Source organism: Lepidochelys olivacea, assembly GCF_965140295.1.
Source record: "Lepidochelys olivacea isolate rLepOli2 genome assembly, chromosome: 18".
NCBI classification, from domain to species: Eukaryota; Metazoa; Chordata; order Testudines; family Cheloniidae; genus Lepidochelys; species Lepidochelys olivacea.
In genome coordinates, this window is record NC_140428.1 from 14,329,650 (window position 1) to 14,346,506 (window position 16,857).

Genomic DNA, 16,857 nt, shown 5'->3' on the forward strand with positions numbered 1-16,857 from the left:
CCACGTCACAGGGTCCTAGAGCCCAAGCTCCCATCTGAACCTGAATGTCTACATTGCACTTAGCTTGCGCCAACTGGCTTGGGCCAGCAGCTGGTTTTTATTGCCATGTAGACGTGCCGTGTATGTCCCATCCTCCTATTGGCTTGCAATGCAGCCACGCCCGTTCACTCCACCCCTCGGCCGTCAGAGCCACCAAACCCCACAACGGCAGGCTTCCGCCAGGCTGTTCTTCCTTCAGGTGCCTCGGGCGGCTGTGCAGTGAGCTAGTGATATTCTCACGCAAGACAAAGCCCCTCATGGTTGGGTGCAGGCAGCGCTTTGGGAAGGGACATAGGAGAGGTGGAGAGACATCAATGTTTGACAGGTTTCAGAGTAGCAGCCGTGTTAGTCTGTATTCGCAAAAAGAAAAGGAGTACTTGTGGCACCTTAGAGACCAACCAATTTATTTAAGCATGAGCTTTCGTGAGCTACAGCTCACTTCATCGGATGCATACTGTGGAAACTGCAGAAGACATTATATACACAGAGACCATGAACCAATACCTCCTCCCACCCCACTCTCCTGCTGGTAATAGCTTATCTATGTGGCACCTTAGAGACTAACCAATTTAGATAAGCTATTACCAGCAGGAGAGTGGGGTGGGAGGAGGTATTGGTTCATGGTCTCTGTGTGTATATATAATGTCTTCTGCAGTTTCCACGGTATGCATCCGATGAAGTGAGCTGTAGCTCACGAAAGCTCAGGCTCAAATAAATTGGTTGGTCTCTAAGGCGCCACAAGTCCTCCTGTTCTTTTTATCACTGTTTGAATGGTCTGAGCCAGTATGACAGACAGGACTGAATACTGACAGGGCATTCACAGGAGAGACCAGCGGAGGGGACCCCAGGTGGCTGCCTCGCCTCTTATGACTTATGTGCATGTACAACACATGACTTCTGAGGAGAGGCTGAGGGAGCTGGGATTGTTTAGCCTGCAGAAGAGAAGAATGAGGGGGGATTTGATAGCTGCTTTCAACTACCTGAAAGGGGGTTCCAAAGAGGATGGCTCTAGACTGTTCTCAGTGGGAGCAGATGACAGAACGAGGAGTAATGGTCTCAAGTTGCAGTGGGGGGAGGTTTAGGTTGGATATTAGGAAAAACTTTTTCACTAGGAGGGTGGTGAAGCACTGGAATGCGTTACCCAGGGAGGTGGTGGAATCTCCTTCCTTAGAAGTTTTTAAGGCCCGGCTTGACCAAGCCCTGGCTGGGATGATTTAGTTGGTGTTGGTCCTTCTTTGAGCAGGGGGTGGGACTAGATGACCTACTGAGGTCCCTTCCACCCCTGAGATTCTATGATTTTATGATTCTCTTGCTGCCTTTGCCTCTTCTTGCTCTCTGTCCATTTTCCCAGCATGCTCTGGTATTTGACAATTGTTCCTTGTTAGCGGAGCAGCCACGCTGCGTGGCAGGGGAGAGTGTTGTGTCAGCGTGGGGATGGTTAAGACAAGGGTCTGGGAGTCCTGGGTTTTATTGATTCCCCAGCACCATATTTCTTAGCATTCACCCCTTCTTACTACTCCCTCTGCTGGGTCCTCGGCAGCACAGCGTGGCTCCTAGCAGCTCTCTTGGCTGGGCTTTTCTTATTTCTCTACGGGAGCGTTGGACCATTTTGAAGGCAGCTAGTTAGAATCAGGGGAACAGTCCATCTCTCTGGGCTTTTCTACCAGGCGCATTTCTGCCGAATCCTGGCCCCCTGCCACCCTGTCTCGTGAGACGATCTGTTCACTTCCGTTCAAAGTCTGCCACCAGGTAACAGCATCTCCCGTTAGGGTGTGTTCAAGCCTAAAAAGATTCCCAAGGGTTCCTCCAGGGGGAGGAGTACAGCTGTTCTTCGCAAGTATATTTCCCTTGCAGTTGGGTTTGTGCAATGTGCCTCTAGGATCCCACCTTCTCCGCCATCTGCTGAGACTGACACTATTTCATGGGTGAGGTAATGATCTGTTGCCATGGAAGTGGCTATGATGCAGTTGGCTAGGGCACCAGGCCCTGTTTGGGGGTTTGAGCTCGCAAGGAGCATCCTCTTCCATTTAGATCTGGGCAAGGTTTCCAAGCTTCTAAAAGGACCCAATTCTCTCACAGGGAACGTCTAGCTGACTCAGCCACGCTCCACCTGGCTTCCCGGTGTGGGTCCGTGTGGGTCAGCACCTTGCGTGGCTTCAACTCTAAGCCAGAGGTTGGCCCAGGTTCACATGAAAGGCCCATGGATCTTAGCCACACGGGACAGAAACCAAAGCTGGGCTGGTCACTGAATGCCCAGCGGCAATGAGAGTCCTACCCCTGGCTCTGCTGCTCGCTCCCAGTGTGACCTTGGATCTGTCAATTTCCCCACCTGTAAATGGGGGGGTAACCCCCCACCCCCACAAGGATGTGGTGAGGCTCGGCTCCCTGATGTCTGCAGACTCCTGCGGTCTAGAGGGTGCTAGAGAAAGGCAAAGGGTCCGTACTTATCCCAGTTCTAGTGATGGCTTTGAGGGCTACGTCAGGTTGTGGGCTGACATGCACAGACATTACGACGTGTGTTTTGCGGCATGGCGCACGGGGTAATTAGGCAAGGATAAATCCCCATTAATGCTAATGGGAATTATCTGTGGCTAATTACCCCTTTGTGCTGCATCTTCAGTAATAGAACGTGACTTCATCAAAGCCTGTGCAGGGGAAAGGAGCTTGTGTTTTCCCCTTTCCTCTGTGCGGGTTCAACTGCCTGCCCCAAAATGTAAACCCCACACCTTGCATACCGTGGGGAGGAGTTGGCTGTGAGGAATTGTGGGGAACATGTCTGCATTAGGGTCTGTATTCCAGGGGGGACTAGCATCCCCAGCTGAGATCAAGGACCTAGGGTGCTGGGTGCTGTACATACACATAGTGTTTCACTATTCCTGCCCCAAATAGCTTATTGCATAAATAGACAGGTGAGGCAAAGGCCTTCTCGAGAGCTCACATTAAATTAGTGCCAGAGCCAGGAATAGAACCCAGGTATCCTGACTCCCAATCTGGGGCTTGAACTACTAGCCCATGCTGCCTTGAACTTTGCTAGCCTGTTCCTTTCTCTTACGGTGCAAAGCAGCCATCTCACCTGTGAAGTATCAGGGACCTGGGTTCTAGTCCCACCACTGACTTCTCCCAGGTTAAGGAAGGCTTTAATTGAGCTCCCTCAACTATTTGTTCAAGGAGGCGTGTATCGCCCTCCGGTGGCAAACCAGCTGTATTTACACTAGTTGCAAAGTGACTCAGGCCATGGCTCGCTAGGTGGCTAGGCATACTCTATAGAGGACCAGCACACGCTGCAAATCCTAGCAGTTTGCTGGTTTTGGCCCAGCTCTGTTCTGCGTCCAGGTAGCAAGAACCCAAGTGAGGAGAAACAGAGAAAAAGATTCCCCATGGACTCAGAGAGGCAAAGCTTCTGAGTTTCTTGCAGCTTTAACGTGGCGATGGATGGAAGCCTGGGGAGGAAGTGGGAGGCTGCTAGAGAGACCAGAAGACTGCAGCTCAAAGATCAGTGCAGCCTCAATGCAAGGATCTGCACAATGTCCCTCACCAATTCATCTCCACCTGGATCTAGATGGACCCCAAGGAGAGGATATCTCACTATCACTGCCTGTTGTTCCTCAGCTGAGATTGCCAGCAAAGGTGGCAAGCAAGGTGCAGACAGCCATTCCCTAGGAACCAGCCTGAGCCCCTAACCTCATTTCACGTAGGGCCTCTAGATGGGAACGCGTTTTTGTCCTCTACAGATCTAAGAGGGCTTGGAGCTCGTGGCCTCAACCTATCCGCTGCAGGAGAATAAGCTGTAATGAGCATGAGCCTTTCTTGTGAAGGGGCAGCCCCGAGAAGACCCCATTCTGGGAGTTGCTTCCCGCTCCACGAAGGGCATGAGGGAGACAAAAGAGCAAAGCAGAGCTGTTTGCTGCTGTCTCTCTGCTTCCTCATTAATCTTGATTATGGAACCCTCATGCTGAAGTTAATTTTCTTGTAGATGCATATCAGTCATGTAGCTGGGAATCTCTCAAAAGCTAATGAGGGATCGTATCCTTGCCACATTATTACTCTGCTAATTAGTACACAGGCTTCTTCTGAAAAGGTCAGAAGAGAGACGGCAAGAGCCTTGAGATTTTACAGTAGGACAACATCCTCTCTTGTGTCAAACATAGCAAGAGGAACGTTGGAGACGCTCAGGTCCCTACAAGGATGGGGGACGAGGATGCCAAATTTGAATCTGAATTTGGAACGTCTCCAAAGCATGGTGGGGAGGGGCGTGTTTGAATTTAAGGCTTTGATTTAGGCTCATCTCTAGTTGGGACAGCTCTGAAATCTACAGCAGATAGTATACAGCTACTGTTTTAGCCGTACCACTGGTAGGTAGGAGGTGGAGAAGGACAACCATGCTCCCAAATGGGTGACATCTTCATCCCAGGGTAGGGGCACGGGTCATCCTTGAACTGGTTCCTGAGCCCTGCTCTCCTCCTAGAGCAAATGGCAAGGACACATGCAATTCACTCTAAGGAGGGGGAAAATGTGTCCTAAAAAAAAAGAAAAGAGTACTTGATTAAGCACTTGAGAACTGGCAGAAAAATGTCCAACTAAACTATTTCCTGTTGAGAAATGCCACTTTGTTGAAATCAATATGTTTCAGCAAAACATGTCTGTTCCAATAACATTTTCAGGTCAGAACTAGAGTGAGTGAACCCCAAATCCGGCACTGATCCAGGCAGACTGGGGATTTGAACCGGGGTCTCAACCAGGGGTCCTGACCACCAGGCTATTGGCTATCCAGGGGTGGGGTGCTTCTTTCTCCTGTTGGTTCATGACATTTGCCAAAAGGTCTCATTTCTGTTCAGAGACGGGATGAAAATACATTTCCAAACTTCACACTTCTTGGCAAGGGAATTGTGTTTTGCAGCCCACCCCGATCAGCACAGCACAGCGGTACCACCACGGCTGTCGATTCCCCAGCCGATCCAGTGCTGAGTCTGGAGGCAGCAGGGGAAGGGGCGCGCATGGGGGCGGTAGGACCATGGCTGTGTTGGTAACTTCCAGTGTTTAGCATTTGCCTGAGTGTGGTGGTGGTTAGTCTCCTTGACGGGCTTGCTTCCATCCGCGATCGGGGAGAAGTGACACCACACGCTTGTCTCTGCAGACGACATACCACCCGGCTGCTGATTCGTTAATTCCACCTCACGCTAGTGCCCTGTTAGGATGTGGGGTGCAGCTGCCTTGCCCCATCCTGGGGATGGGCAGAGCTCACAGGGCCTAGACTGTGACTCATTGGGCCTGACCCAAAGCCCACTAAAGTCAATGGAAAAGACCCTTTTTAACAGTGAGCTTTGGAACCGCCCTTGTTCTTCACTTTGGACTGGACGCTACTCGGGATTGCCTGGAGCCATGGGACTAAGGCAGGAGGTAAGCTGGCAGACCTCATCCTTCAGCAAGGAGGCTTGCCCGGGGCAGCTGGTGGGGTGGCTTTGCGGCTTGTATGGGGGTGTGTATGTGTAACAGCTGGTAGGATGAGACAAGAATGAAAACCCCTTAGCCACATCCCCCATTTGAACTGGCTGAACATCTGAGTCCCTTCCACCTGGAACCCAGGACCCTGCTGATGTGAGCATGGTTAAAAGTAAATCATTTGGGCTCTTTTTTGTGGACACCAAACAGGATTATTAACAAGCTCCTGTCCCCAGAACCCTGGAGCTGACGATAACCATCTTGGAACAAGAGTGGAGCTTAATTTCCCAGCACATTCAGGGACTAGCAGAAAACAGACACACTTGGTGGTCTTGGTCTAGTTGCTGGTAGACAAGTATCTACACTTCCAAGCATCAGTACCAGCACCCTTAGCAGTGAGAGACTGAGTGGGACACACTGGGATTTGGGCCCCCAATGTAAGGGAAATCAGGCATCTAAATCCCTTGGGCAGCTTTGTCAGTTTCCATCTCGGAGCCTAACATTAGGCTCCTAAATTTATATGTAGGCCCCTGGTTAGGTGGCTGGGTTTTCAACAGGGCTGCAAACCCAGCAGCTCCCAGTGACCTGAAAATCTTGACACAAAAGCTTTGCTCAGTCCTAGCGGTGTCACTCCAAGTCATGTATTGATTGATTGCACATCGGTGAGTAGCACCATGGCAGGAGCTTGCATTTTTAACAGGCCGCAGGTTTAAAACAAACAAAAGGAAGTATTTTTTTCACATAACGCACAGTCAACCTGTGGAACTCCTTGCCAGAGGATGTTGTGAAGGCCAAGACTATAACAGGGTTAAAAAAAAACCAACCTAGATAAATTCAAGGAGGACAGGTCCATCAATGGCTATGAGCCAGGATGGGCAGGGAGGGTGTCCCGTGCCTCTGTTTGCCAGAAGTTAGGAGTGGATGACGGGGGATGGATCCTTTGATGATGCCCTGTTCTGTTCATTCCCTCTGGGGTGCCTGGCACTGGCCACTGTCAGAAGACAGGACACTGGGCTAGAGGGATCTTGGGTCTGACTCAGTCTGGTTGTTCTTATGGTCACAGCTACAGCCTGTGTCTGTTCTAAGGATTCCAGTCTCGCCGGCTGGACACAAAGCCAGACACCCAATACAAGCAACAATATTTTTATCCGGCACTTTACATGACTTACTGTCTGCTTTAACATCCTGGCATTCGGTTGCTGCCCTGCACATTTCTCTGGGCGTGGGCTCGTGATACAGTAGTAAATCTGGAGGCTGTCACAGGTATTTTGCTGCAGGAAAACAACTACTGGTAATTCCTTTGAAATGTTTTGGGACAAACATCTTATGAGGAGAGGCTGAGGGAACTGGGATTGTTTAGTCTGCAGAAGAGAAGAATGAGGGGGGATTTGATAGCTGCTTTCAACTACCTGAGAGGGGGTTCCAGAGAGGATGGTTCTAGACTATTCTCAGTGGTAGACGAGGACAGGACAAGTGGTAGACGAGGACAGGACAAGGAGTAATGGTCTCAAGTTGCAGTGCGGGAGGTTTAGGTTGGATATTAGGAAAAACTTTTTCACTAGGAGGGTGGTGAAACACTGGAATGCGTTACCTAGGGAGGTGGTAGAATCTCCTTCCTTAGAAGTTTTTAAGGTCAGGCTTGACAAAGCCCTGGCTGGGATGATTTAATTGGGGATTGGTCCTGCTTTGAGCAGGGGGTTGGACTAGATGACCTTCTGAGGTCCCTTCCAACCCTGATATTCTATGATTCTATGATCTACATCTCAAACTTCGCCTCTGCACTGCGGGTCGCTGTTGTGTCGTAGGGTTAGGTCATGGGGGAGCTCTCCCAGGGAGAGGGCAGCGAGCGAGAGCCACGCCACGCATTTGCAAGGAGACCCCAAGTTGCGTCACACTCACTGGGATCTGGGTTTCTCACTATGTGATCAGAGGTTTGTGGTTCTGTGGTTAATGCACTGGACTGGGACTCAGGAGACCTGGGTTAGAGTCCCAGCTCTGTGACAGATTCACGATGCAATGTTGGGGAAATCACTTGATTTGTTAGTAAAGACACGAAGAGCAGCTAGGGCAGAGCCTCCTGGAGTGACCAAGAACGAACAGAAGAGCAAGGGTTTCTATTCTACAGATGGAGGCCCTGTGGGATCCAGCACCCAGAGGTCCCACTGGTTGGTTCTCAGTATGTTTCATTGTCTAGATCACCCAGGAAGGTCTCTGTTGACACATTTGAGAGCAATTGTGACAACGAACCACAGAAATTCCATCCTGGACCTGAGAAACCTTCCGGACAAAAGTTTTGTCAAAACTGCCCCTTTTGCAGGACAAGTATTGGATTTGACGAATTGCCATTTTCTGACCTAAAAATAAAAAAATCCCAACCCGCTCGAGATCGGACTCATTTTGGTTGTTAAGGAGCCCACAGTACTTTCTGCAAGAGAAGGCGTGAGAGCTCTCGCATCCTGGCCCAACCCCCAGTTCAGATGACAAGCAGCAGGACGATTTAAATACCCTACCACGGGGCATGTGCTCTTCATCTGCCCAAAACATTTCAGCATCCCCGTAGGCTGGCTGCATTTCAGTGCTGGGCAAATCATCTCCAGCCCATAGATGACTTCTGGGCACGAGGTGCAGTCTAAAAATAAAAACAACAAGGAGTCTGGTGGCACCTTCAAGGCCTCGTTGTTTTTGTGGATACAGACTAACACAGCTACCCCGCTGATTTTAAAAATAAGGCATCATTATTTCTGTTTAATGGGGAGCGAAGTATGAGGTAAATGGTGGTTCAGTGCTGGGTACTGACGGGGCGGAGATATGCCCCCTAAGGAGACATCTTGGAATGCCTTCTACAAAAGCTAACGGAACCATGTGGTTCAGGCATGCTTGGTTATCCGGACACAATGGGTTTACCATCATTCTCCAATTTGCTCGACTCAGCCTTAGGTCAGAGTCAGTTCCTTGGGCAAGTGTAGGTTCTTTCACAAGGCCATATGTGCAGTGAATTTACCAGCACCTTCCCTGTAAAGTGTGGAGAACTTGGTACACGACGGACATGGGTTTGCATGGAAGGCGCCGTCATTGTCAGCCCCCTCGCCAGCCCTCAGGCTACTCTGTGGTTAATACCTCAGCATCACAAAGCGTGAAAGATCAGTTTGTTTCAGGAACGGCTCTCTGGAGCATTCCCTCTTCATCTGAGGGGATGTTTATTTTTTTATTTCAGAGAGTAATGCAGTCATTAAGAATTAATCTGCCTTGGGTTTGCAAGTGTGGAGAAGCAGCCAGAACATAGCTTCCACGGCCCCATCTGTATTTCAGAGCGGCAGATATTCCAGACCACACAGGTTGGGAGGGGGCAAGTTTTCCCTCTAATTTGCCCCCTAAATTTTCCAGAGAAATATCCCTTTTCTTAAAAAAAAAATCCAGTCTCACCAAAATAGCTAGGCGATTTCAGATGGAAGGAGCAGTCCACGGCAGCTAGGATGGGCAGTGGCCCCAAACCCTGCCTCTGCGAGCCATATGCTCTTTGCGAAGAAACGTGCAGCCCCAGACACAGTGCTCCCCAGTGTGGATTGCTGTCATCAGGGGTTAAAGAATGAGAATGGGGTGGCCCCAGGGCTTAATTTGTGCCAGGACTGAGCCCGGGCATCTCCAGGCTTGGCAGTCCATAACCCCTGCACCTCTGGGCTTGCTGTGTCCGTTATGAATGTAAAAATCCTGCTTGAGCCCCGGCACCTAATTGCATGAGCCCCTGCACCTCTTTCATTATAAATTCTCTCATTCATTCTCTCATTCATTCTCTCGGCTAAAACAGAGCCAGCACTCTCCGTTTTCACGCCGGCTGGAGTAAGCGGGGTATCCCCGCAGCACCCTCTCCTCCTGGGCTGGACCTCGTGGGAGCTCCCCCTCCTGTTTCAATCCACTGCGACACCCGCCCCCCCACAGCTGTAGCTTCCCCCACGGCCCTGGGCGCAGGGTTTAGAGGAAGCCACGGCAACCCCAGCCGAACCTAAGCTTGAACTGGGCTGCAGTCAATACCAGCCAGACAGGCGCCTTTGTACTCCTCCACTTCCTTTCGGAGGGGAATCCCCTGCTGTCCCCGGGCAGGGAAAGCTGGGGTCACCCGCTCCCTGAACCAGAAGAGCCGCCCCCGGTGACAGCCCTGCTTTGACACCATAGCGCTGGGCCCTGCACTTGGAAGGCTGGGGAGGTGGGAACCCTTTTAGCAGTTGCTACCGGAGCTGGGGAAGCAGAGAGCTGAAAGCCGCTCTGGCTGCACCTTCTGTATCCTTCTTGCTCCCTTGTGGACCCAGAGGGTCTCTGTTTCTCTGGGCTGCAGTGACGGACAGGCCATAGTCAAAACTGTCCCCACCAGGCAGGGGACTCTGCTAATGGGTTCCGTTCCTTCTTGAGTCTGGCCTGCCGGGGGCAACAAAGGCAGGGAGTCAAGACCTGTCCAGCTGTCATGAAAACCAGATCAGGCTTCAAGCTTGTTCTTTGCTATTTACCTCACAACACAAAATAAGGAGCCAAATTCTTTGCTGCTGCAACTCCGCCGGAGTCAATCGAATTACGCGAGGAAAGAATTTGGCTCGTGTTCTGCAGAATAAGCATCAGCTACATAGAAAAGGCCCTTCTGGGCAAGAAGAACAGGATGCCCAAACTGTTCAGGAATCTTTCCAGTCCTTGTCTGCTAATCCACCTAAGTGGAAAGAGGAGACCCCACTTGCTTGCCTTCCTGTATGTGCAGGCAGTGTCTGGTTTCACATTGCGCGTGTGTGTGTGAGAGAGAGAGAGAGAGAGCTTAAACAAGTTCTCTTTTACATCATTATTTATCAGGCAGATTCCACAAAAATCATAAGAGCATTAATAATATCTGCATGTTCACTAGCAAGCCGGCACATTTGCCTTCCCTTAAAGGACAGTGTGACTTTCCCAGGGTGAAAACCTTCCTTTCTGCATCTCTAATTCTGAGCCAGTTCCAGAGATTTTTTTTTTTTTTACCTGCTGTTGACTTTGCCGTCTGCTTCTCACAAGGCCTCTTTTATAAAGGAATGGTGAACAAGAGAGAACTGATAGGAGGAAAAACAAGCAAGCCAGGAAAGGATGGCGTAGACTGGTCTGTTCAAAGTGCCCATTTATCCATTGAGGTGTATTAGAGGGAGACTCCCACAGCTCTAACTGATCGATACAAATTGTATCTCTCTGAGAGACATTAAAAATCCAGCTGCCTGGAGAGAATGCTTGTATAATGGTGGAGAAACTGAGCACAGGTATATGGGTAAGGAGGAGAGGGGGAAATGGCGTATGCCAGAGGATCCCAAGCCTTTCCCAAACTGACCAGCTGCAAGCAGGAGGAACAAGATGAAAGATGAGATGGTCCCTAAAGAACCCAGCCATTCTGCACTCTGTGTGACATCCAGCTTCTGAATTCCAGCTCCATCCACGCCTGTCATCAGTTTCCCTTTTGTAACGAGAGAAGGGCCTGAGTCCTGAAGTTAGGATCTGGAATTGTATCCAGCTCTGAAGATTGTGAGTGTTTTGGACTAGATGCCCTGTTACAGAGAGAGACCCAAATTTTGATCTGGTCTCCCAGATTTCAAGGCCATTTGGATTGGGTGTTCTGGTTCGTTGTATTACAGAGACAGGCCCAAGCCAGGGTTTGGATCAGGATTTCCTTAAAAGTTAGGGGGAAGGTTCAGAACTGGTGTTCCAACTGTCCTCCATGCTTCTGTATGAGAGCCTGCCTCCTGGTTCAAGAAATGCCTAGTACACAGCAGAGATGGCAAAGCTGGAGTATGTGGCATTAAACACCTGCTGATTATGGTACCAAACCTGTGAAATCTGGGACTTAAGGAGGCCTTGAGACAAACACTGGCTGAAGTTTAGGCTGAGCTTGGTGATTTATAACCGCTAATAATACCTGCAGCTCTGCAAGCTCACACTGTGATAAGGGACATCAGACTTCAAGCTTCAGGGTGGGAACTGGTCTTGTGTGGGAGTCAGGAAGGGATTTTTCCTCCTATGGTACCAGACTTCAAAACTGACAAGATGCATTATGGATCAGCTGGCTTCTTTTACAGGATCAATGCTGTGGCCAGTACAGGTTACAGGACTAGATGGAGCATTGGGCTCATCCATTACAGCAAACCCTGTATTTCTATTTCGGAGACAGGCCTGCTGCACAGCTCAGAGCTGAACCACCCTGCAGTAGAGGGAAGTTTGGATCCACATCTTAACTTCACAGCTCAGGAGGAGCAAACCCCCACCCCACCCCAGCAGCTGCCAGTCCAACTGGCATTTCACCCACTGCAATACCCTCTGCTGGGGGGTACCTTCAGGGCAGCCGAGCCACGTGGCCTGTTGGAAGGGTCCACAGGTGTGCATTTGTGGAGCTCTCCCGGCACATCTCTTATCACGTTTGGTGGTATCCAGAGTGGCTCATTTGGTGTCAGATGTTTCCCTGCAAGACCCCATTCTTATTGCATTTGGAAGCCCAACTGACTGCAGCTTTCTGCCTATTTTAGATACTTATGGCTCCCATTACCATGCTTCCCAAGAATGGATTTGTCCTCACAGCACCTCTGTGAGATAGGGCAGTGCTATTAGCCCCAGTGTATAGATGGGGAACTAAGGCATCTTGCCCCAGGCTAGGGACTTGCCCCAGAACAGCAGGAATTTGAACCCACAGTTTCCCAAGTCGCAGGCAGGTGCCCCTAACCATTGGGCCATCCTGCCTTTCAACAGTCTGTTCTAAGTGGCTCATTCTGAAGACAGAGCCTCAGACTTCATTATTTTCTTGCCACGCTCTGTTTCTTTATACTCGTGTCAATACAGACATGCAAGACCCAAAAGCTACAGCAGCATCTCACTGGCAGGGGACCTGCAGAACTGTCAAATCCATGATCAAATAAAATTAGACCTCATTAACATACAACCTTTGCCTCATTCCTTTGCAATATGTAACCAAGGCTTTCACTGGAGGATGAAAAAGGGCAGAGAACCCATTTCACTCTAAAGAATTTTAAGAACGAATTGATTTCTCTTTTTCCCTTTAGACATTGATATATTCTGGGGCTGGTTTTCAGGGGGTTGGCTTATTTAAAATATAAATCTTAACCGAAAAGATTTAAAAATCACGATAGCACTTACAGTGGTTTTCCACCATGACTCTCAAAGCACTTCACGAGGCATTCATACACTACCATGAAGGCAGTTTAAGAATCTGTGTATAATAGAATAGTGCAAAGGTGTGTAAATGTCATTATACATATTTTCCGGATGGGGAAACTGAGGCCATACCTAACTAAAAGTATGATTTTTTTTTAAAATGTGTGGGGGAGGGGGAATAAAGACTCTCAATTTGATTTAAACCTGGCTATATTGATTTGGCTTCGCTGGAGCTGAGTGTCTATATAGATTGTTTTGCACAGGTTTGACTACAGCAGGTTTTAAACTGAGTTGAAGCTAAACAGAGCAACTTTGATAAGTGTATAAAATAACCAGAGGCCTAGGGAAGGTATAGCAGGAGCGTCTGTTCTCCCTGTCTCATAACAAGAACAGGGGGACAGTCAGAGAAATTAAAATCTGATCAAAGGAGGTACTTTGCCACACAATGCATAATTAGACTGTGGAACTCTTGCCCCAGGGAGGAGTTGAGGCCAAGCACATAGCAAGATTCAAAGAGGGATTGGACATTTATATGGGTCACACAAACAGCCAGAGTTTTTTGTTAGCGTTAACTATATATATATAAGTGTGTGTGTGTGGGGGGGGGGGGAATGTTAAGCCTTGTGGTTTAAACCAATTTCTGATGATTAGAGATTGGGATGAGACCTAAGGCTGGGGGTAGATGGTCCCACACCTTCCCACTGGAGATACTTACACCTTTCTCTGATGCATCTAGTGCTGGCTATTGTCAGCCAGGCCCCTGGGCTACATGCCCAGGTCTGATCCAGCCTGGCAAGGCTGATGTCCCTGTATATAGATGAGAAGGGGGCTGTTTCACCCGAGACAGGTGGGGTGAGACAGCATGTCAGGGGCACAGCCAAGAACACAGCAAATGTCTCCTCCCTCCTAGCCCAGTGTCCTAGTCCCTGGACGTGTTAGGCAGAAACGTCGGAAAGGAGCATAAACAGAGGAAGTGCACAGTAAGTGTAGATTATAGCCATTAAATTAAAAACATCCCCACCATCCGCCGGTTTTAATGCTAAAATAGCGACAGGCAGAGCAGAGCCATTAAATTGTCATTGAGGGTTAGTATTTGCATCTTTACTCAGCCTTTCGTGAGGCAGAGAGGAGAAGGTGCAGCAGGGCCAGCTAAGGACACCATGAGATTGAATGCAGAATTGCATGGCTCTCATTCTTAAAGCAAACATGTTTGCACAATCCACTCCACTTAATTGGGAAATCCTCTTAATTGGGCCATCTTCCAAGGAACAGATTTCAGCTCAATACTGTAATGAACGGCCAACTGTATGTGTGCACCACTGCCCTCCACTGGCTGGAATAAGGAACTGCTCAGCTGTGTGTCTTAGGCCCTATACTGCTTACAGCCCAGAGGGTTTCTCCTGTAGTTCAAGTAGTGGTTTTGAGCAAGAGGACATGGTGCTGGGGCATTCTGAAGAGAAAAATGGTGCAACCAAGTGAGAAGCCTGGCATTCAAGGTGCTGTGGATTTGTTACAATACGAGTGACAGAAAGTCTGGTAAGGGGATAGACAGTCTATTGAGGGGGGGCACCTGCTTTTATCTGTTTAATATATTTAAAGTGGGGTGGGGGACATTTATGGGCCCCCTAGAGTAGAGCAGTTGAAAACACTTTCTAATGAAAAATGTTTTCACTAAAAAGTAGGGTTCTGTCCAAAACAATTTTTCCCCCATGAACAAAATGTTTAGAACAAAACTGTCCAGGTTGGTGTTGAGAAACCAGAGTGCTAGAAAACCAAAGGTGTTTTCTTTTCAGCCACAGGTTTAAATTAAAAAAACCCCAACTTTCTGTTTTGTAGAAGAAGTTTTGCCAAAAACAATTGGTTCTCTTCAGAGTTTTTCACTGGGGAAGAAAAAATCATTTCCTGACCAGCTATGCACAGAAATAACAGACTCCAGGAGCTCTGCTACCCAGCCCTGCAGCTCACAGGAGCAGGCCACGCTGCCTCAAGAGCAGGGGATAGAACCCAGGATTCCTGCTTCTGGCTTTCCCCTTCTCCGGTGCACTAGATCTTAATTCCCTCCCGCTTGCAAGAACGGAACCTGGGGCATCTGGCTTCTAGCCCCCTGTTCTACTGTAGACCACAGACTCTGAAGGCTAGCAACAGAGCCCAGCAGGCCTGCTTCCCCCTGCTCTAACCACTAGGCCACAGTGCAAGAACTAGATCTGCAATTCAGGAGCCCAGCTTCCCTTTTCTTGACCCCAGTCTCTTCCCACAGCTGGGCATGGAACCCAGGAGTTCTGTCTCCCAGACTCCCCCCCCCCCCAACTACTAGGCACCACCCCCCTTAAAGAACACACTTTTTCTAAAATAAAAATAAAGCCCTGGGCTCATTGTGTGAGGCTGGGGAGTGCAGGGCAAGGGCCACCTTTAAGAAACCCCAGTGGATTGCTGCACACTGGCCCAGTTCCTAACTTCAAATCAAAAGGGCAATTGAACCGATGCATTGAGGAATTCGGGGCTCTTAGCGGCGTGAGTCCTGGGGAGGGGAAGGTTATTTACCAAACCCGGCAAAGAAGGGGATTAGAACGGAAACTGCTGGCACAATTTTCACTGGAGCGCCCCAGGGCTCGCTAATCTCTGGCTCTCCGCTACCCGTGGCTGGCTCTCCATCTGCGCGCCTGACCCGTGCCAGCCACGGGCGCTGACCGGGGAGGCTGAGCCGGGGGAGATCTGTATTTTTTGCAAGCCGGGAAAGGGTTAAGCAGCAGCCGAGGGTGGGGGACGTGGGGAAAGCAGGGGGGGGAGGGTGATCTCTGCCGTGACTCTCTTGCTGCAATAAATCGGCTTAAAGGACGGGAGCGCAGAAGCCAGGGAGGATTAGAGAAAAGTCTGTCTGATACGCACACGCCGGAGAGGCAGCGGAAGGAGAGCGGAGTGGAGATTTCCTCCAAAACTCGGGCAGCTGATTTGGATTCCTCGGGCAGCCTGCGCGCAACGAGAGACAGAGGCGGGCGCGTCACCCAGGTGCAGCGTCTCCTCCTTGATTCGGGCTCTGCCTCCCCTCTCCCCCCCCCCCCTTGATCCCCTCCTCCTTCCTCTTCCTCCCCCCGCCACCCCGGACTCCAGCGGGCCGCGATGTTTGACCCACGTCGCTGTCCCGTCGTCCCCAACCCTCCCATGCCCCTCTCCGGATCGCCCTGCGGAAGGCTGGGGCGCTTCTGAACCAGATGGAGTTTTTTTTCCGGGGGGCAACATGCGAAAGATGAACAACCTGCTCCTTTGCTTTCTACTTTGGGACCTTCTGGATGCGGTGATGGGTGAGTGACCCCCCTCCCCTTGGGGGGCTTTGATTCAACCCCGAAAGGAAAGAAAGGGGGGGGGTCAGATTCCCCAGCTGGTGTAAATCAGCGTGGCTCCAGTCAAACCTATGGGCTTGCTGGGGTAAATCGGAGCGAAGTATTTAGCTCCAGTGGAGGATCTGGCCCCCGGCTTAATTTTGTAACGCACTTGCTCTGGTTCTTGGATACTTTCCTGGGTAGGTCTCTCTCTGTGCAGCCCTCCCCTTAGGCGAACAGTGTTTTGGTTTCGTTGGGGTTTGGGGGCGAGGGGGGCTGCACGGGGGGGGTGGTTTCGTTGGGGTTTGGGGGCGACGGGGGCTGCACGGGGGGGGGTGGTTTCGTTGGGGTTTGGGGGCGAGGGGGGCTGCACGGGGGGGGTGGTTTCGTTGGGGTTTGGGGGCGAGGGGGGCTGCACGGGGGGGGTGGTTTCGTTGGGGTTTGGGGGCGAGGGGGGCTGCACGGGGGGGGTGGTTTCGTTGGGGTTTGGGGGCGAGGGGGGCTGCACGGGGGGTGGTTTCGTTGGGGTTTGGGGGCGAGGGGGGCTGCACGGGGGGGTGGTTTCGTTGGGGTTTGGGGGCGAGGGGGGCTGCACGGGGGGTGGTGGTTTCGTTGGGGTTTGGGGGCGAGGGGGGCTGCACGGGGGGTGGTGGTTTCGTTGGGGTTTGGGGGCGAGGGGGGCTGCACGGGGGGTGGTGGTTTCGTTTGGGTTTGGGGGCGAGGGGGGCTGCACAGGGGGGGCTCGCTGGGGTTTTGGGGTGGGGGCGTTGTTTCATGCCAGCCCTTTCCATCCGCTTCTGCTGGCGGGTGCAGAAGGCAGGTCTCTCGCGCTGCCAGTCGCTCCCCGGTGGGAAGAGGAGCGACAATCACGGCGCATTGTGGAGTGCTCGTTACAAATAAT

General features: G+C 50.8%; 1 protein-coding gene across 3 annotated transcripts in view; it reads left to right on the forward strand.

Moving 5' to 3' along the window:
- The first annotated feature begins 15,454 nt into the window (after nucleotides 1-15,454).
- IGSF21 (immunoglobin superfamily member 21) overlaps nucleotides 15,455-16,857 on the forward strand; it is a 267,450-nt gene continuing 266,047 nt past the window's right edge. The window contains exon 1 of one of the 3 annotated variants that reach the window (XM_084651925.1): nucleotides 15,455-15,645. Coding sequence is in view for 2 of the 3 variants with exons in the window: in XM_084651926.1 (XP_084508052.1) it covers nucleotides 15,875-15,938 (64 nt within the window). In the remaining variant the exon portion in view is untranslated. Of the gene's footprint in view, nucleotides 15,646-15,700; nucleotides 15,939-16,857 lie in introns of those variants that run through there. The other 2 variants (XM_084651926.1, XM_084651924.1) reach the window with 2 other exon arrangements.